Source organism: Battus philenor, unplaced genomic scaffold (assembly GCF_028537555.1).
Source record: "Battus philenor isolate CCGP_79_NKW_IND1 unplaced genomic scaffold, ilBatPhil1.0.hap1 SCAF_26, whole genome shotgun sequence".
Lineage (NCBI taxonomy): Eukaryota > Metazoa > Arthropoda > Insecta > Lepidoptera > Papilionidae > Battus > Battus philenor.
In genome coordinates, this window is record NW_027181689.1 from 801,884 (window position 1) to 824,030 (window position 22,147).

The 22,147-nt window shown below is 35.5% G+C and overlaps 1 protein-coding gene and 1 long non-coding RNA gene across 2 annotated transcripts; both read right to left on the minus strand.

Moving 5' to 3' along the window:
* Positions 1–17: 17 nt before the first annotated feature.
* On the minus strand, positions 18–2,064 carry LOC137925305 (uncharacterized). The gene is made up of 3 exons (XR_011107663.1): positions 1,943–2,064; positions 352–403; positions 18–55 (listed from the first exon to the last, which is right to left on the minus strand). It is a non-coding gene; the product is annotated as an uncharacterized lncRNA (long non-coding RNA).
* A 1,209-nt stretch (positions 2,065–3,273) lies between these two features.
* On the minus strand, positions 3,274–17,976 carry LOC137925119 (talin-2-like). Its single transcript, XM_068768501.1, has 12 exons — positions 17,956–17,976; positions 16,944–17,083; positions 15,772–15,901; positions 15,285–15,409; positions 13,275–13,440; positions 11,947–12,039; positions 10,120–10,194; positions 8,655–8,802; positions 6,940–7,052; positions 6,297–6,425; positions 4,523–4,696; positions 3,274–3,435 (listed from the first exon to the last, which is right to left on the minus strand). Exons 1-12 carry the CDS (start codon positions 17,974–17,976, stop codon positions 3,274–3,276), a joined length of 1,476 nt encoding a protein of 491 aa, XP_068624602.1.
* Between the last annotated feature and the right edge of the window lie 4,171 nt (positions 17,977–22,147).

Here is a 22,147-nt window from a genome sequence, read left to right on the forward strand (position 1 = left end):
TCAGCCAATTTACTTACTGCGTCTCAATGTTGCTCTTTCTCTGCAACTCCGGTTCCTGAAAAACGTAATTCAATATTTAATAATACAGATTTAAAGAAATATCGATTATAAATCTCTCCAATGGCAGATCTGAAATTGTTTGTCGACTTGTACATACGTATAGCTTTTGCTATAAATGATTTTTGTAATTTGTTAAGACATGAACTAAAAGAAATAAAATTATTTCTAAGGATACCATTTAATTCAAGTTTATTTTAATCACCAAAATCACTGATGATGTCAGTAAAGCTGACGTCACACTTAGACAACACCGAGAGTATTTCAACAAAGTATATAAATATGTATAATCACCTCTTCAGTCACTTGTACGGCCTCCAATAATCCCATACGATGTCCATACTCCCTGTGAAGATATAGTTAAGTAGTAAACAAGTGCCTTAAATTATATATCAGCGTTTTCCAACGATGGGCCCATATATATATATATATATATATATATATATATATACTAGCTGACCCAGCCACGCGTTGCTGTGAAAATTTAAAAAGTGGAAATAATTGAATTATACGGTATTTCGTTCACTACAAAATAAATTTAATTAATTTTATAGCGTCAACAACACGTGGTAATTATGCTGTTAAAATGTAGCTTATATGACACGTTCGTAGATTTACCATAGCAGCGCCATCTATTGATTACTTACTCAACCCAGTCGAAAGGTATCGACATCTGTTAGAATCATTTGGAGTTAACAGATAATTGTGACTGTCAAATAATAACAGACAATAATTAGCAATAAATTAAAATTGCGACTATAATTTGAGATTTAAACTATCCTATCTCTCAAGTTATATCGAACAGCACATGGTGTGCGAATTTTATTATAATCGGTTAAGTGGTTTAGAAGTCCATTGAGTATAAACATTGTGACACGAGATTTATATATATTAAGATAAATGTACATTCGCGGTTAAAAAAAATTATTAGCGTATGTAATAAGTACAATAATAAAAGAATTCCAACAGGCATCCAACCCAATATCCTTTGTAAATACCGTCAAATGGACTAATAAACAAGTTAGGTTAAAATGTTAAACTCACAACCCTTATAGAAGAGGTTTCAACAAGCACTGCAAACGTGACATTTAATTTGAGAAGGAAGTTAGTCTTTATGAAGGTTTAAGAATGGCAAATGAACTTTACGATTTATTTATGAACATTACTCTGTCTGGAACGAAGTCTTATGTTTAGGATGCAAATTGCTATTGCAACTGCTGCGTGTCAGAATTGAAAGAACAAAACTGCCAAGCAAGAGAAAATCACAAAATTATTCAAGCCATTGTTTAAGCTTTACGATAATTAATAAAAATGATATATACAGTAATACCCCGCTTTACGCGCCCCCGTTATACGCGGTTTCACTATAACGCGAATTGCAAATTTCGCGCTCAAATGCCTCGAATTACGCGAAAGAGTGCAAATAAATATAATGTAGTCATCAACTTCTCTATGGTGTCTTGACCATCTGTCAAACAATTAAAAACAGTGCTGGGTGTTATGAACGTATTTTACAAGAACGTAAACAAAACGTTACCCAAAAGACAATAGATGTATTTTTCCGTAAAAAATAAGAGTATGTGTTGCATAAAGTGTTCCTAGAATTAAAGTTATTGATTAAAATGATTTGTATTTTTTTGTAATAATTTTTGACTGTGTTTAATCATAAACCTTGTTTTACGCGAATTTCAGTTAACGCGATTTTTTTTGGAACGTATCCCTCACGTAAAGCGGGGTATTACTGTATTTGGTTTTTTTTTACTTTATCACCTGAGAATGTATCCCGTATAATCCCATACAAATTACCATAACATGTACCTTTCGAAATAAAGTGCTTTTACTCTTTGTAAGACATTACTAAGTTTAAGTGTAAACAATGCCTTACTTGATATTCTCTATCAGGGTATCAATGGCTTGAAGCAAGTCTGCTCTTCTACCGAAGTCAGACCAGGAGATCACGGTGCTCTTGGAGTTATCAACATCTTTCACCAGCGCCACTGTCTTGTTAAGAAGCTCTCTGGAAATATTCGAAATTTAAATATATATATATATTTCTTTCTCATATCAGAGGTCAAAGTCAGATTATGAGTCAAAACGTCTTGACTCGAACATATATGACTGTGACTACTCCTTTTGAAGGCTGTAATAAACAAAAATAGCAAATAATTACGAAACTAACCTTAAAAATGAAATATAGACAAATTTAAATAGATTTTATTTTATTTTATCAAATAAAACTAATATTAAACTAATAATTTCGTCCGGCCAAGCCAATAAATGCTCATCTATAAGGCATAGGCCTCACTCAAAGACATCAATGGGAGGGTATACCATAATCGACACGTTTCGCAAGTGGTTTGGCGATCGTAGTGTTGTATTATGGTACGGAATGTACGTTGCCGATCATTTTCTGGAAACTTGTTAGTGAGCAGTGGTAATCCTATATAATTATTGGACGGGGTGTGAATTATAAAAGATTGTATCCCGGGAATCAATCCCGAACCTGATATAGTAAATCCCGCTGGACTACAAGTCCTCGGTATCATTATATAAATATATATATATAAATATATATATATATATATATATATTATTCTCGTTCCCCTATCTTGTGGAAGGACAGAGTCATTTGTTTTCGTTTAATTTTTTTTTTCACATTTTATTTCCACACCCTTCATCCATTCATTTTAAGTTCTTTCATTCTTTTTCTTATTTTCCACATTTCGTCTGTCTCACCCTTTCATTCCATTTCAGTCATTTCCTATTACTTTCTTCCGTCACCTTACTTCTTAGTTTTATTAATTTTTTAACTTTATTTTACAAAATTTTATTTTACAATTATTATTTTATTTACAATTAATTTTTTATTTGGTTTTACAATTTTTCTTAAGTCTTATTTCTCTTTATATATCTTTTACAATTTTTCTACACATTTTTAGAAATCTCTTATTTAGAAATGAAGATATATTGTAGAGTAGACATATTGTAGTCTCATCGTAATTGACTATTTTTTTTAAAAAAAATTGAGCTAGTTGCAATAAAGTGAATGAACTAGGATCAAGATGCTTCAAAAAATCTTCTACCGTCTTATGGCCTTTCAACATATCAATCTGGTGATCATGGGTGCTATAAAGCACTTAAAATATCTTTCCCTATAGCACAACGAGAGACTAATTACTTTCGTCAATATAATATAATATAAGTCAAAACAGCTGTTTAATGAACAATTTCATACCTGGTGTACTTGACCACATCTTTAGAAGCAGCGAGTGTTTTGGATTGGCTATCGAATTTCGGAACGAAGGTTGGCCTGGTGATAACAGCTTGAAGAACCTCAACAGCATCCAGTAACCTTAGTGTTGCCGGGTTGATAGTTCTCTGGAATAAGAACAATTAATTTTGTAGCAGTTTCGATTTCCGGGATATTCTTAAATAGTTCACATTTTGTGCATTAATTATATACTTCCACTGCTCACAAAAGAACTTTCCAGAGGGTATGCAGCAGAATCCTCTGCGTACAATAAAACCACACCGCCATCGCCAACCCGCCTGCAAAGCGTGGTGATTACCATATATCCCCTATAGGAAAGGCTTATGCCTTGCAGTGGGCGTCTATGAGCTGAACGACTACCTCAATAAAAATGCCAAAATGATATTCTCCACTTATAAAGGAAGAAGACCTAAGGTCATTCAGAGAGAGGGTAGGGGAGGAATATGCCCGAAGTTTTGTAGCGAGATTGAAGGAAAATTTGAGGAATTGAGGAAACCCACAGAAGAATCAAGATCACCAACGTAGCTAGAAGAATTGCTCATTTGAAGTGGCAGTGGGTGGGGAAAATTGCTCGTGCTGATAGGTTCTTGAGTGGCTACAACTAGCTGGTGGACGCGGCATGGGTAGATCGCTCACTAGATGGGCGGATGACATAAGGTTTGATTGCAGCCGATGATTAAGATCACGGGAAATCTCCGGATGCGGATAGCGGGAGATCGGTGATCATGACGGTCTTTGGAAGAAGCATAAGTTTTGCAATGGGAGTCAATCGGCTGGTGATGATATAGCAATCTAATTTCGTTTTATATATATAAGGGTTTACATAAATAAGAATTAAGTTAACTGTATATATAAGTAAAGGACCAATATTTCAAACACAGAGTGAGCCTTTTGGCACTAATCGGTGTAACATAACTTCTGAAGATGCCCCGTGGAGGGGTGAAACACGTGTTGAGTGATTTAACGGTGGCAGTTGTGTAATTCGCATTGTTTGCCGCATGCGCATTTATCAGCGGACTGGCGGGCGGTGCACTTTGTTGCACGACTACCACTGCATGTGCGGAAGTGGCTAAATACTGGTCCTTTTCTTACTTAGGATGGACTTTAGCAAAATAACGCCTGATTTCATTAACCTGTATATATATATACGAGTATATGTGTGTGCGTGATGGTATAGCGAAGAATTATACTCACTATATCAGTATCTATCGGACATCCATTAAACTCCGTTACCGCAGCGTCCACTGCACCAATAGCATTTTGAAAGTCTTTTTCATCAGCGACACTCATCACCTTGGCTTTGGATTCGTTCACCGCTTCATTCAGCTGATGTACTTGATCTTTCACAACGGATTGTAAATCTCTGATCTGAAACGAAACGAGTATTTATAAGGAGACATCATCATTTATGTTATACATGAGGTAATATTTTATGTTATTTACAATAACATTTTTGACAAATTTAATTCTTCGCATATTTTTATTTTCACTCTCAACTTTTATTCGTCTCAATGTCACACCTTCTTTTCCTTTTGTTACTTTATCTACTTTCATACATATAGCGGGTGGTGCAAAAGTAATGTCATAATTTGAACTGGCAGCCATTTTGTGAGGAATTAAAAAAAGAGCTCTGTTGTTGAAAAAAGGCTTTTTGACAGTGTAATATTTATGATATTTAATGGAATCAGGCGTTACCTCGCGGAAGTCCATCCTAAGTAAGAAAAGGACCAATATTTAGCTACTTCCGCCTCATTTTATCAGCGGGCTGGCGGGCGGTGCACTTTATTGCACGACTACCACTGTATGTGCAGAAGTGGCTAAATATTGGTCCTTTTCTTACTTAAGATTTATGACATTATTTGGAAAAAAAATGCGCTCTAATGGCCACCTCCTGAGTAATTTCGCTCTTTTTACAGCACTTTCAATCGTTGCCTGTAAAACATCTGCCCCCAAATTGGCGATATCTTTTTAATGATAGCTTTTAAGGCTTTGTAGGTTTAGGGCTTATTGCGGTAAACTTGGAAAGTTAAATATGCAGTAACAACAGTTTCACATTTTTAAGTGTGTATCGCTCCATCGCTTATTGAAAATTAATTCTTTATATATCTACATCATAAATATTAAAGCCCAGTTACATTTGGAGCTATTTGTAAAAATTAAGGGACGCTCACATTATGACATTACTTTTGTGCCACCTGTTACTTATATCACTTCAACCGTAAGATGTGCACTGTTGGATTTAGGCCTCCCCCATTTGTTTTCAATACTGCTCGGAAGCGGCCTTCGTTCAGTATCTTAGTACTACAGTATTAAGGTTTTATATCTACTTTGTGGTTGGATGTCCGGCTCTGCCTTTGCAGAACCTTAAGGCTCTTGAAATTAAATAAAAAATTGTAAAAAATCAGTGTTACGAAATATGATATATCAAAAAAATTCAAGTATATTGTGACATAAAAAGATGTTGTGGCAAAGGAAGAGAAGCAAGGTGCGAATGGAATGTTAATAAATGGTAAGACAATAGAAGAAGTTATAAAGAATGGAAGAAGACTAATAGAGATTGTGAACAACGAAAAAGAAGAGTGATAAGAAAACACAAATTGAAATAATCACAATTTAAAATAAAAAGAGTCCCTGTTTTAAATATGTTAGGGCTATGTTACCCAACAGGGAGCCCACGTCCCAAAGGGGGCAAGTGGACTCGATAGGAATTGAATCCTTTGAATTGAAAGAAATATATGTTACATAGGGGGCGTAACAATTTTAGGAAGGCTAAGAAGGGGCACGGCTGATAAGGCTAGAAAATACTGTGATAGGGGGTGGAAAAAGCTCTAAAAAGGGCATTAAAAAACTTTAAGGATTTAGTGGCCATTTGTTCTGTGTTAACCTTCACCACCGCTGGCATATTGGTTCCTTTCGTTCGACTTTCGTGAACCAAACAATAAAAGTGATAGAGCTTTTAAAACATCACCTGATTTATATTCCCTGTACACATTATCTTAACACAGCTGTTCTTCATCGATTCACACAAGTTCTGGATTCTGTCGACATTGAGAAGTCCAGTTCTGGCAACATCCTTGTGTTTGTCTGATATATTTATCTGTGAAAATAAACATACTAATAAATCTCTTTATTGCTGTAGATATGAGGATGGACATTCACCATAGCAAAATAAAAATATTCTTTATATATAAAATGTCGACATTGTTGTTCCTACAGGAAGCTACCATCTCTGAAGGCAGTTCTGCTGAGATCCGGCGAGAAAGTCAACAGTTGTTCTTTACAAATATAGTTTTATAAATGCGCGACAATAATTAGCTTCCTGAGTGAGCATCAACATATAATTCCAAGCATTAACATCAGTATGGTATTCTTGGATAGAATTATATACTTTATACATATCCTTTATAATCCTAAACATATCACCCTTCCGTATTTATTCTTCTATATTCGCAGCATATTTTTAAAACATGTATACCGCGAGAAAATAGTTTTACTATATATTAATGCTTATATTTTTATTTGTTACAATTTATAACTGTCAAAGACATCTAAATAAATATAATAAATTAAATAAATATAGATATCTAATATTGTATTAGAAATAAACTGACCAAATAGGCGCAATGCGTTGCATATTCCGACACGTTGCACGCAGACGCAGCGACATACTGCAACGTAGAGATGCCCTCTTCACGTGATACTGAGTGATCACTCTTCAGTTTATCTGATGAATTAATAAGAAGTGTTTATCGTGTAAATAATAATAGCTACACTCTCGTAAGTCAGTGGTTCTCAAACAGCGGGTTGTAAAATGAAATGAAACTACTTTTTTTGGCAATTAGTCATTGACCACGTGGTCTCTGGATCTCATATTATTTGCGCAGTGTGGTGTTATGGGACGCAGAGGACACTATTACATATTTTCTGGAACCTTATTTCAATTGTAATCCTATGTAATTAATACATACTGTGAATTATATAAGATGATTGATCTGCTCATTGACCAGTGTACCACTGTATATTTAGTTTACTTTTCGTGACGGTAGATGCGGCCTGATTATACTCCCCACTAGAACGATGATATAGTCAAGGTCTGGGGGAGTCCCTTAATGTGGACAGCAGAGGACCGATCATCATGCCGATTATTGGAAAAACACCTGTGCCTTGCAGTGGGCATCTATTAACTGACATGAAAATGATTAACTTCTTTTCTCAAGTAAGAAAAGGACTAATATTTAGCCACTTCCGCACATGCAGTGGTAGTCGTGCAATAAAGTGCACCGCCCGCCAGCCCGCTGATAAATGCGTATGCGGCAAATAATGCGAATCACACAACTGCCACCGCCAAATCACTCAACACGTATTTCACCCCTCCACGGGGCATCTTCAGAAGTTATGTTACACCGATTAGTGCCAAACACAGAGTCTGGACTGCGAGCGGGCGGTGCACTTTGTTGCCTGACTACTACTGCATGTGCAGAAGTGGCTAAATATTGGTCCTTTTCTTACTTAGGATGGACTTCCGCAAGGTAACGCCTGATTCCATTAAATATTCTTTTCTCAATCTTTTTAAATTGTAAAACTAAAAAGCTGTCAATATACTCGATAATTTGACATTATTTAAATGTACATTTCACTAATGGCCGAATATATTTTAGAAATTGTCCAGAGTAATTACACTGTGGTGAATTATTCGTAATTCGCTCATCTCCTTCAAATTTTAAAATATGGTAATTGAGTAAGTGATATTGTGTAGTATCTTTCATTTAATCTTATTTATGTAGTACTTTTCGCACGTATGTGTATATTTACATATAAGTATTCTTGTATGCATATATGTGTATAGTAATGTATCTATTTGTATGTACATACACCCTAAACTGCCTTCTTCATGTCTCTCATCTTCATCCAAAGGTTGTTTGGTATAAGAAGTGGGTTCATTATCTCTGACCACGTCGGGGTCAACAATTATAGGATTAGCGGACGAAGGTTTAGCCAAGAAGGATCTAAAGTACACGCACACATATACAAAGAGTATTTACAATTTACATGACACTAACAAAACGACAGACATCACTGATAGCATCCGAATTCAAATCAGCGTTCGATTTTTTGAATTCAAACTAAGAATGATATAAAACAAAAGTATTTTAGACGTACTGGCCAGTACTACGGAGCCTGAACGCATCTATTATATCTCGACAAAATACATGACTTCCAATTATTTCACCTATCTCGTAGACAAATTCCTGGCCAGAAAGTTCGCGAATAACATTATTGTTCCGTAAATAATGACTTAAAACACACTTGAAGGCATAATACTTACATATAACATCGCTTTGATTCTGCACGGCTTCTAAACACTCGGGGTAGCTGAGAGCGCATGTTGGTTGAGATGGCTGCAGGAAGCCATTCTGCATGTTCAGACTGCTAACCAGTTCTTTGCACGATTCCCCAGGATCTGCAGCTCGGCTCTATTGACGATATACAACCATTGTAAATACACTAGCAAATGTTAAAACTTTAGTTTTGGTAACTTTAATACCTTGCTTAACAATTTTTTTGTTTAATTTTATAAATTACTCGCTGTTCGAGCTGCAACTACATCCTTGCATATAAATACCAATATATAGAAGCAACCAAATAGGTTGTTTTATTGAAATAAGATACTGTAACTATTCATATAAAATGTTAGCCTTTTTGGTGTTACTTCAGCTAATTATAATGAAAATGTTACTAAAACCTTTTTAAATTCAAAATTACGTTGAATAATTAAAGCATTCTTTGCTTTTTTTAGATCATATTAAACTAGATAGTATAGAACCGTTATATACTTATTTATTTTAAAGTTTACCCTTGAACTAACTTTTATTCAAACTCAATGTCAATAATAAACACTTGCTTAATTATGTGCTTGTTAAACATTATATTGTAAATACACTATTCAATGCTCCTCAACTCCAATTGAAACCTTTTCAGTCAAGATTCCTTAGTCTCATTCAAGAAAAACAAAGATAAAATCATTGAATGTTGATAGAGATCAGTTTAATCAACAATCCTTTGTATGTAAAATGACTGCGTCATATTCAGCGGCGCATCGAAAAGGGGAATCCCACAGAAATATAATTCTTTATCTACATCGTGCGAAAGAGAGCGCACTATAATACTTCTCTACGCGTGGTTGGCTGACGATTTTCATTGGTTGATCTTTGCTTTCATTTATATCTATATAAATATGAGCTAAGCTACACGAATATACACACTTTTAGTTTGGACTTCAAATTGTTATTACCACTAATAACTAAAAGCTTTAAGAATCTCACATTGGATCACAACGAGGTCACCAAAAAATCGTCAGCCAATCAAAAGTCAAGAAGTATTATATCGCGCTCTCTCTCACTCGATATATAAAGAATTATATTTTTGTGGGATTCCCCATTTTTCGATGCGCCGCTGGCATGACGTAATATAGTTCCTACAGTGTGTTTTTTTTTTAAACATTTGTTGACAATTTGATGTGATTTTGACTTGCATCACTATCCTCGTCGCTATGGGTCGTGATGAACGGAATTATTTTCATCATATTTACTATGCCCGACCTATTCAAGTCTTTGTCACCGTGGAACGCAGTACGGAGATTGATATCAAGTATCAAGTAGGTTCGATCCGACGATAGAACTGCCTTCTCTTCTCTCTTTTACTTTTCTACTTACGATCTATTATTTTATCTTTATATTGCCTGATAAATAAAATATCACAGATCTTAAACTAATATCTCTATTGATACAAACCAATTTATTAATGGACGCGTTCAAAGATCGGATTGCATCCATGAGTCTTCTTCGTGTGTGCGTAGAGTCGGCCATCTTTAAAAAAAAAGAAATGATTACATATTTGTTTCGTTAAATTTAATTGTCAGTGTTCAGTAGTGGTAGCATAGCGGTAGAGGACTAGAACTTGATCATAGGTCACAGGTTATAGTATGTAATATATATATATATATATTACATACTATGTGTATTAATTATGTGGGATTACCCCTGCATACAAACAAGTTTCTAAAGGATATGCAGCAATGTTCTCTGCGTACCATAATACCACAGTGGGATCGCCAATTCACCAAGCTTGACGATGTTAGTATATCTCCCTAATTATATCTTTGGAAAAGACCTATGCCTTGTGATGGGCGTCTATGTGGTGAAACTATGGCGGACAGTCCCACTACGTCGGACTGTCCTGTCCGCGGCAGCAACATGCGCGCCCTAGCGCATCTACGATGTGAGCCAGCGGACCGGATCCCCGGTCGCTCGGCGCGCGCGTCTCACTCACTCTCGATCCGGCCGCACAACAGCGCACGCGCATGCCGTAATAAACTCTCGCTCCGACGCGCTTACCTTTGAATAGTGGTTGTGTGAACAATAAATTAGTATTTTCTCAATTGTATCTGTTTATTTCATTACACCACCACAAAACGATGGTTTTTGGCATCTTATTTATATCCATTAAAATTGGATCGTCTGATATTCCCACAAGTGATAACTATAAGCTATTCAAAGTTAACAATATTTAAAATAAATTAATTGATTATTTGTACTAAATAAAGCCTTTGAGTTTGTAATCCTCTTAGCTTGTTTTTAAGTTGAAGGTTCTATCAATTTGTGATCAGACGATTTTTGTACGAATTTATGATGTAACGATTGCCCAATTAACCAATAGTACGTCAAGCATTAATCGCTAGTGCCGTCTCGCTCGCACAGTACATACATGCAGACCTGTGTGCGTTCAATCACCCACTAGTTGTACTACGCAAAATGACAGCGGCAAAATGAAGAAGCCAAAAAGAAAGTATAATCATAAACCAGAAGAGATTTAAGAACGAAATCGATTAGCAACAATCGACTATCGATATTTAATATAGTGTTTCTTATACGTTCGACGAACTTTTACTCAACAATCTATCTAAAAAAATTTCTTTACTATTAAAGATCCTAAGCGGATGTTGATATAAATAAATAAATGCACTAAATATTAAAACGTTTATGAACACCCACTTTAGCTGATCGACGTATATTTAAAAATAGCAAGCTATCATTCCTATCGTTTGCTCGCAGGGTGGTGAGTGACACTGTCAAAAGAAATAAAACAGTATAGATAAGTAGGTACAAAATAAACTGCACAAATAACTAGTCAATTAATAATAGGAAAAATAAACTAAAAATAGAATAAGAGCAAAGTAGTATTGTATTAAAAAAGTCAAACCCAAAAATAAGAAAACTGTGATATAAAAAAATAGGATAAGTAATAAAATAAAGAATTAAAGAAATGTACCTAGCCTAAGAGTAATAAGATGATGGAAGAAAGGCGATGAAAGCAAAATGGAATGAAAGAACAAAATGAAAGATATTGTAAAAGAAAATGGGTAAGAACAAAAGAAATTAAGAAGAATGAAAGTGAGTGAAGAATAAAGATAAAAATTTGAAAAACTTATTTGTAAAAAAAGACCCAGATCCTAATAAATTAGGGGTACGAGAGGCTTCCAATAGCGAAGGGCCATTAAAAACCAGTAACGGTACAAAGTACGTGGCAATTGATTTGGCTCTTAATGTAGAATAACTTACCTGATTAACTTGCTCAGCGACCTTCAATAAATTGAACGTAGCAAAACACATTTTTTTCGCCGACTCCTCTAGTCTATGACTCTGGATTATATCCTAAAAAAGAATATATTTTAAATGTATATAATGACTACCATTTACAACATTAAATACAAATTGACGTGAAAAGCCTTATTATTCAATAAACGAATATTTAAATGACAAGAATCCATGGCAGTGACGTCGGCTGATGGTTTTGATTACATTTAGACTATATCTGATAAAGTGTATATGTACTTATATACTTATTTTCTATTGATATTGTTGCTATTAGACCGAAGGTTTTTACAGCTTCATCTGAGCTAAGTTCACTAAGCAGAAAGGTTCGTGAACTTAAATGTGTATATATTTTTTATATAGTTGTAATGGAATAGGCGTTTGTCTTCAATCTCACTAAATGGAAAGTGTAGATGAAGACGAAGGTAATACACGCCCATCCAAAAGAAACCTGTTCATTCTACTCTTGAAGGTTCTAGAGTTCAACTCATCAGGAAAAATAGACCCAGGCAGGTCGTTCCAAATCTTGGCGACTCTCACCAAAAACGAGCTATCAAACCGTTTAGTTCGACTTTTGGGTATGAATGAAACTTTCGCCTGCGCCTAGTAGTCCGATAAAGGAATGGAGATGGTATATGTATAAATTTGTATTAAACTATTTAAAAATGTGTTGTCGTGTTTCTTCCTGCTTCTTCTCCACAACTATAATACCTTGTGAAGCAGAGTAGTATTAAAAATAAAATAAATAGATAAGTTGACGATCAGTAAGAGTTCTATTAAAAGATCCTATATTGAATAAAGTTATTTTATCTTAAGTAAGAAAAGGTCCAATATTTAGCCACTTCCGCACATGCCAAATCACTCCAAACCAACCTGCCAAACACAGAGTCCACTATCTGGTGGCACTAATCGGTGTAACATAACTCCTGAGGATGCCCCGTGGAGGGGTAAAACATGTGTTGAGTGATTTAACGGTGGTAGTTGTGTAATTCACATTGTTTGCCGCATGCGCATTTATCGGCGGGCTGGCGGGCGGTGCACTTTGTTGCATGACTACTACTGCATGTGCGGAATGGCTAAATATGGGTCCTTTTCTTACTTAGGATGGACTTCGGCAAGGTAACGCCTGATTCCATTAAATGTTATTTTATCTTTCTTATATTTATTCAATAATGGGTTATATACAGCTGAAATGATAAACTACTGAATTTGTAAAGCGTGTTTAAAAACAAGGAATATATATAAAAGATTCTACTATTAAAGTAAACTAGGCTCTATCTGGAAGTCTTCCTCACCTCATCATTCCTTAGAGCGCGCGCTAAACTGCCGAGTTGGATGGAGGCATCGACGGTAGCGTGAAGGCTTTTAGAAAGCGCTTGTGGGTTTTGAACACTGGTCGTTATTGTGCCCAATATTGACTCCAGCTTTGAAGTGGCGCGGTGGAACTTCTTTAAGAGTTCGCTAGAAGTATACAAGAGTATTATAGTGTGATCAAAACCGCTGTACTGCGTCTTATTTATTTATGACCCATGTTTTTAGAGACCTCTCGTTCTTAAATTTAATTCTTTCTTCACAGTTTTCCTTTTTCTTTCTTCACAATATCATTCGTTCTTCTTCTCTCTCATTCGTTATAAAGTCTTCCACTCCTTTACCTATCTTATCATCCTTTCATCTTCTTGCTCCATTCCTAAAATACTACAGTTTTTATCCTGATATTATCATCACATTTACACTTATATTTTGGTTTTCATCATTTAACTTATATTGTGTTGTTTACTAGTTAATGGTATATATTAAATTTAATTCTATTATTACATCATCGGAGAACTTGAAATTGACTATGCCTGCTCATTCTACTATATTTCTAGAACAATCTTTTACTTTAGTCACTGTTAGCTGTCAGAACAAGCTACCAGAACCAATTAGATGCACTAATTCGCTGACAATGTTTAAAAAAATAGTAAAAGAACACTTCCTTTGCCTTTAAAATAGGATATTTTGTAGCATATCTTAATTATTTGTATTTATATAGTATATTGAATGTATGTGTGTTTGTATGTACAATAGTGTATGCGTTTGTATATATGTATGTACGTGCAACATAAACTGCCCTCTCCTTCACGTCTCTCATCTCCATCAAAAGGTTATCTGTTAGAGATCGCCTCGAGTTATAAGACTGCCATTTGTACCATATGAAATGTTACTTTTTTCCTCTATTAATTGTTTTTTGTATACAAAAAAGTGTTTACAAATAAATACTATCGTTTTACGCCCTTTTGCTAATTTTTTGTTCATTAACATAACCTCCTTTACAATTGCTAGGCAATACTTTAAAAATGGTGTGGATAAAGGCGATAGTTACGCCCTCTATTTTTCTCTCAATATCCAGCCTACACTTTACTCCGGATCTTCCGAATACGAGACAGCAACTGATCCCACGCGCTATGATCTAGTTCGCCACCCATAAATAAAAAAACCGTGATATAAAAAAAATAGTATAAGTAATAAAATAAAGAATAAAAGAAATGTACCTAGCCACTTAAGTGTAATAAGATGATGGAACGAAGGCGATGAAAGCAAGAAGGAATGAAAGATATTGTGAAGGAAAAAAGGTAAGAACAAAATAAATTGTGAAGAATGAAAGTGAGTGAAGAATAAAGATAAAAATTTGAAAAACTTATTTGTAAGCAAAGGCCCTGATCCCAACAAATTAGGGGTACGAGAGGTCTCCAATAGTGGGGGCCATAAAAAAAAAGATCTAGTTCGCCGCTAGGTCACAGAGGCACAAAGGACTTGCTTTGCCCTTGAACTTATACAGATACTCTAAGACTCCCCCTTAGCCCATGAACTTTTAGGCCAGAGCAGTGTCCAACTCTACTGTACGTATATTGTGTCTTAGGAATACGGTAGGAAAAGAGCATGAACGCCTCATTGACAGCGGACTGATGGAACAGAGCACCCGTCACTCCCCCCGTCTCGACGCATATCTAAGGCGCGGTATAGCGGTTTCGGTGGTACTATAACTACAGAACAAGACATGTACCCAATGCTTTGAAAACGTCAGCCTACATATTATAAACCTATTTTTGTTAATATTTTTTTAAAGAAAAATTCCGATGCAATTTTTTTATTTAAAGTGTGTATATACAAATTAAAAATTGATAGAGACAAAATTGTACCCGATTTTTTCTTACCTGTAACCTTTTTAGTGTCATCAAAACCAGCCAGACACAAAAAGTGTAAAATCAAATAAATACAATAATATTTGGCAAACGACAATGTAGTACAGATAAAAAGATACATACTCTCTATCTTCTCCCACGTGGACATCACTGGGCGGTAGAAGAAGTCGCCTCACATCAACGTTGTCTATCACCCTGTTCTGTTGTTTTTCTGAATCCTTTCCAGAACATTGGAATTCTTCTAGCTCCTAAAACGTAAAAATATTTATCATTTTTAACCATCTAATATATTGCGCTGAAATATGGAACACTAAAGTGTCCGCCTAAAAGAAAGGAAAAACTTGTTCATAGAATTCATACAAACGAGAATGTCGGGGCTGACGGCACGACATCGAGTAGAGAAGAGTTCCGTGGGCAAATGAAAGTAATATATAGCCCAGCTTATTAGCAAGTATAAGTTTTAGTGGACATGCAACATGGCATGAAAAATGATGGCCGCTGGAGGTGTATGAATCTGAATACTGGAGGTAAAGAAAGAGAAGGCAATATATCGTTCAGAGTCCTATGGTTAAAATAATGATAAGAGATTTTTAATTAAAGAGTTGTTTACCTGAATGATCTGGTCTGTGGTGGTCATCACCTCACCATCATCCGCCTGCTGCCATATCACAGTTCGCCTGCTTGTAGTCAACATCAGAGTTCTCAACAGATACAGCAGCTTTTTCAGATGTTCTTCCAATCTTTGGGATATCAAGAATAAATATGTATTAACTAAATTATTTCTGGCAAGTGTATATTCAATAACTACTATTGTCTTCTCGAGCAATCGTCTTCTTAAATGGTTCTTTCATAGCGCTGAACACTCACAACAATCACTCACTCTATCGCGATACAACCTATTCTTCTCTGCAACGCGCTCCCCCTCGATATTAGGGTGATCAGAAATCGAATTCGAAAACTGTTGCTTGACAAGCTGACGGAATTTTCTCGATTATATATTTATAAATATATATATTTATAAATATATATATATATAAATATATATATATCAGTATATATATATATATATATATATATATATATATATATATATATATATATATTGTATAAAAAATAAATAAATAAATTCCATAAGAGCCAAGCAGATCAGAAAATTCATTATTCGATTATATATATTTGTACGCTTGTAATGGACATGCATGAGAAATAATAAGGAAGTACCGAGGATTCACCAGTGGTGTCTTGTAGAATAAACTTATCGGCAACGTCTTCTAGAACAAGCTTATATTTATTTTCAAAGTATCTTCTAGAAGAAGCCACAGCTGAATCTTTTATAGTACGAACAGGACTCACTTGGCTTTGGGCTTTGCAAGGTACAAAAGGTATTTTGTATGTTTACAATATTCATTTTTAAAATAATTTTACATATAATCATTCCATAACATAATTCTTAAAAGAGATGCAAAAAAATATGATAAATATATGAATAAATTAATATAATCAGAAATTAGAAGATGCGCAAAAGAATCAAAGTCACAGATGTAGCTCGAAGAATTTCCCATCACAGAACAGCCATTGGAGCCTAAAGGTTCCGGATTGGTGACCAAGAGCCTGTAGACGCGGAGTGGGCAAACCCCCCCTCACCCATAGATGAATAGACGACACAGTCCAAGCTGAATGTAGCCAGCGCAGACCTGTTTTCGTAGTGAACTTTCTGGAAGCCTGATAGAGTGGATGTCTATTGTCTATAATGATGATGAAATAAGGAATGAATGTAATCACCTTCGCTTTTCATTTGGGTTATTCAAGTCTGTAGACATGCGTGTGTCTGTTATATAGGTGGACAGGGACGGCATCAGTTGAGTTGCGGAGCTGTGTGGTGATGCAGCTACACAACACAGCGTGGCCAGGGCTGAACTGTCCTGTACACAAAATTACAAATATCACATTGGCAAATCCTGTATGTTCTTTGTCAATAAATTTATAAGTATTTCTCTACCTTCAGTTATGTCTGTGTGTGTTCTATCTCTCTAGATTTTATTGGGAATCTCAAAGAGTCATTGAGATTTCTATGCTCAGAATTCTTCTACAAGATCATATAGGATGGAGGTCTGCAGACGAACGAAAGCAACCTACATAGCCCAGTTGATCGACAGGTTCAAGTGGCAGCAAAAAGGCCACATAACACGAGGAACTGATGGCCACTTGGGCGTTAAAAGTCTGAAGTGAAGATGAACCGGCAAACGCTGCGTATCTCTTCGAACTTCCAACCGGTTATATTGGACATCTAAAGGAGAGGTCTATATCCATCAACGGACCTCCAACAGACTGGAATAATGATGATATTTCCAGTACATATTCCAGGGTTACAGTACAGAGGCAGGTTTAAGGACGCTTACCATCCTCGAGGCTCAGGGGCTAAAGGGCGGATCGATCATCGTTCTTCATCGAACAACACCCTCGGACTGTATAACAGCGTCCATGTGGTGGAAGCAATATAACGTCATACGAACTCGGACGAGACTAAGGATGCGATCGCAAGGTTCATCGATGTGACGAATACAGCAACCACCGCACAGATACTGGCGCACAACAAGAGGTTGACAATATGGAGTAGGATTATGAAGTGGTCACATTAAGCATAATACTTAAAACTGGTCATTGTTAAGGAGTAAGGTGGGGAATAACACCCTCGGATGTCCGGGTCTCCGACTGCATATGAGGAGCTTAGATGTTTTTTCTCTCTCTTTCTCCACAGCCTCTTTCTGCAACACTTTTTCGCAGAAGGTTGTACCAGCGCTCTATGACGTCCCATTCTGTACCATCACCTTAACGAAGCCTGATAAAATAAAGGCGACTCCTTCCCCACCATACTAGACCATGATATCTATTCACCGTCATACAACGAATATCAAATCCATTTCCTTTGTTATTATAATTTGGACTACTTCTCATTTATGCATGCATGGTCATGTTCATGCTCCGGTTGGTGACCCTGGTTCTGCTAAGTATCACCATGTAGCTCAGTGTATGATGGAGTGAAATCATTCAGTTTTGATGATGTCTGTCCATCTCGTTGGAAAACGTCCATGAGATCCTTGCCTTCCATCACAAAAAGTTCCATTGAACCTTTCTTACTAGTATGTGTTATGTTATCGTTGAAAATTATATTTGTAAAAATTACCTTATCACATTGTGGTTTCTGTCCAGCCATGGGTGTCAATATACTGTCTAATTTATTCTCCAGGTCGGCAAGATCGTGTAGACTCTCATCTAGCGCAGCCCCATCAGCTGATGCCAAAGCGCTTTTTGCTGCAAACCTTTAAAACACGTTTTTATTATCCACGATAAATACGTATGAATATGGCATAAGTGTAAATGCTTTAAAAGGGGTAGAAGTTCATTTTGTATATGTATAATTAGGTAGCCCTATTAAAAATTATTGTAAATATAATAAGGAAAAAGGTTTAGAAATCAGGTTACTATTAACAAATTGACTGCCAAGACAATATTTAATGGAATCAGGCGTTATTTTGCGGAAGTCCATCCTAAGTAAGAAAAGAACCAATATTTAGCCACTTCCGCACATGCAGTGGTAGTCGTGCAACAAAGTGCACAACACAGTGACTCTGTGTTTGGCACTAATCGGTGTAACATAACTCCTGAAGATGCCCCGTAGAGGGGTGAAACACGCGTTGAGTGATTTAACGGTGGCAGTTGTGTAATTCGCATTGTTTGCTGCATACGCATTTATCAGCGGACTGGCGGGCGGTGCACTTTGTTGCACGACTACCACTGCATGTGCGGAAGTGACTAAATATTGGTCCTTTTTTACTTGCCAAGACAATTTATATTATATTATTAAAAACTCTAATTCTAGTGTACAGTTATTATAAAAAAGCATTAATGTGTTTTTCAATAAAATTTGTTTTATTTTCTGATTTTGAACTAATTTATGTAATTGTACTTTTTGTTCGTTTTTTAATAAGTTTTTAGTTTTTTGCCAGCCAGCATCGGTTTTTTGTTCTTTTACCAGCTGTCCCTATTAAAGTAACGTTCGCTTACATTTTGTATTTTATATATTATTAGCATGACAATCCTTCTGTCTGATGGCTGTGTTATTTAATTAAACATTGGAGTCAGAATAAACTGGAGGTTTCCACCCATATCACCTCCCTAAGTGGTGACCCTGACATGAACTCAAAATACAAAGGCTTCTCATGGTAGGTACTATATTTTTATGACCCCGAAGGTGAATAAGGTCTTTATTTATCATATATTCATATATTTTTTTATTTACATATTCATGTTTAGTCTTTTTCAATGTCTTTCATTCTCACCTCTAATTTCTTTCACAACATCATTCATTTCTCTCCACACATTGCCTTACTTCCATCGTCTTCCCTCCAGAACTCTCTAATTTTACATTTACTGCTTTTATATTTGACAATTTATTTATCCGTAAAGTATATTAAAATATTAGGGCTCCCGAAAAGTAATATCACTTTCTTAAGTTAAATTCACACAACTACATTTTTAACAAGTTTTTATTTCTAATCAACAATATATTCATCTTCGTTAATAACAACCTTTTGTCCTCTAATATACAAATCAATGTCGAAGCAGTATATTCAATCTGTTTTTCTGTAATATATGTCGACAGAAACAATATTATTTTCCGGTCCCCCTAATTCCTTATGCAATTAATACATTATTGTCTGACTTGGGCATGTAAAACCTCTTTATATAATTATTTATTTTTTTACTGTCAATTTGTTTCTCTTCGCTGTTTATTTATGATAGTTTTTGTTCTGTCAGTCTACTGTTATCTAGTTTTGTAAAATTATAATTCAACTACCACCATGATTTTCATCTATTTAATCAGTTTATAAAGTCCAAACGCTCTACAATGTTGTATCCTGTAAAACCATTGTTAGAGGCAATCAATCTACTCCTCTATGAAGATCTTTTGCATGAAGTTCTTTTATTTTTGTAAATTTGAAAATGGAACGGTACATCATCAGATAAGTCAGCTGGTATGAATATGATGATGAAAAGGAAAGTTAAACCATCGCACCACGTCAATACCGCCCTAACTAATTTCAACACAAACTTACCTCAACATCTTCACACTTTCAGCGAGAGCTCGCGTCTTGTTCTCCAACTGCCTCCTGGATTGCAGGTCGGAGATATTCCTGGCGGTGTGATGGAGCTGATCTAATGTTTTCTGGCATCTCTGAAACATCATACCAAAGTAATAAGACGTTATATATGCTATAACAGTGAGTCATAATTATCACTAAGCCAGAACCCTTCAAAACACCCATACATTGGTTTTTTGTACTTTACTCCCTCTCTTTTTATCCTGTGGGATATCCTGTTCCCTATACTATGTGTAGGGAGGGTACAAATCTAGTGAAGTTTTTTTTTTTCATCTTATTCTTTTATTTTAATTTCTCCTTTCATCCTTCACAATCTCTTATATTAAAATTTCCTTCTATCCTTAACAATGTATATCATTATTCACATTCAAAACATCTCCCGTGTGTCACCTTTCTTCCCTCATCTTCGTTTCTACACCACAATTTGCTAGATTATCACAGTTTTGATTCATATATCACAGTTTCGTTTTGAGTCATCATTCTTCTTATTTACTAAACCTATATCGACTTATGACTAGCTTGAGATCTTGTTCGGCCCCTTTTGAATCACTTGTCAATGTTATCCTTTTACATATTGTACTATTTTCTTTAAGAGTTCTAGAAATATAGCGCGACATAGTCTTTCAATAAGACTGGTTGGAAGAGACCTGCGTCTGGTATAAAGGTCTCGTTTTGGATGGACGTTCCACACTTCGACTTCTGGTTATTGGCCCACACTAAAAAACTATATGACCTCAAATGCCATATATTTAGCTTTAGGTGTCAGCCTACTTCTATTTGCCAATGGAGTAACAGATCAATAAGTAGATAATAAATCAACTGGTCAATGTAAACACGACTTTCTTATTAAAAATAAAGCGATATATTAGTTTAGGTATCAAAATAAAGGTAAGTTTCATAATAGTATTCGGTATTACAAAAACTTAATATATTTCAATTATTATGAAATAGATTCAATAGAGTTTGTTGCAGAAAAATTTGTTTATAATCATACATATAGTGTGAAGGATTTTGAAGTGATCAATTGTCAATAAAATGCTCTAATACCGCATTAAGGATATTGTTAAAATAACCTAATCAAAAACCGTCTGTTTATTATGGGCTCTCTTCTTCAGATCGTGTTTGAAATTAACCAAGCTGGAGCTCCCAGCTCCTTATCATAAAGACACGAACATGATTAGCAGCCTGCATCAGGACATACATGCACTGGATGATCCCAAACGCACTCAACGTCATAAATAAAATAGATTAAAAAATAAATAAATAATTAGTTGACGATCAAAGAGCTCTGTTAAATATTCCAATTTTGAATAAACTAATTATATCTTCTATGTCCAAGTCTCCAGATATACATGTGTTCCAGTTACCACTCTCCTTCTGCGACACATCATCATATCTCCTGCTAGAGGTTCACTGTAAGGTACAAGCCTCCCACAAACATCATTACCATGAACGATTTTGCGCTGCTCCCATCCAGGGACATCTAAACTAAGTCTATCAGCTCTTGATGACTTCAAGAATGGTCCGAATCTTCTTTCTGCAAAATTACTTTGAAAAACAGTCACCTGGGCAAAGGCATCTACACGCTGCAAGTCGTCAGTTGGAGCTTCAGCTTCATGCTGCACTGAAGGACGTGTCAGCTCCTTCGCCATCTGTGACATTTGGTCGCAACCGTCTTTGATGATCTGGAAAAAATTTAAATAACTGATGGATAAATGGATGGCCTATGGCATAAATAATAAAGGTGATGTTTAAAAGAAAAAATTGTAATTATCTTAAAATAATGTCTCTGTGGAGACTCTGTGTTTGGCACTAATCGGTGTA

Coding starts and splice junctions, on each gene's coding strand:
- LOC137925119 (XM_068768501.1), bottom strand. CDS start 17,976: ATGGGACGTCATAGAGCGCTG. Junction 15,410..15,771: donor CCACAGACCAGATCATTCAG/GTAAACAACTCT, acceptor TTTACGTTTTAG/GAGCTAGAAGAATTCCAATG. Junction 4,697..6,296: donor GTACAGGGAATATAAATCAG/GTGATGTTTTAA, acceptor GTTTCGTTTCAG/ATCAGAGATTTACAATCCGT.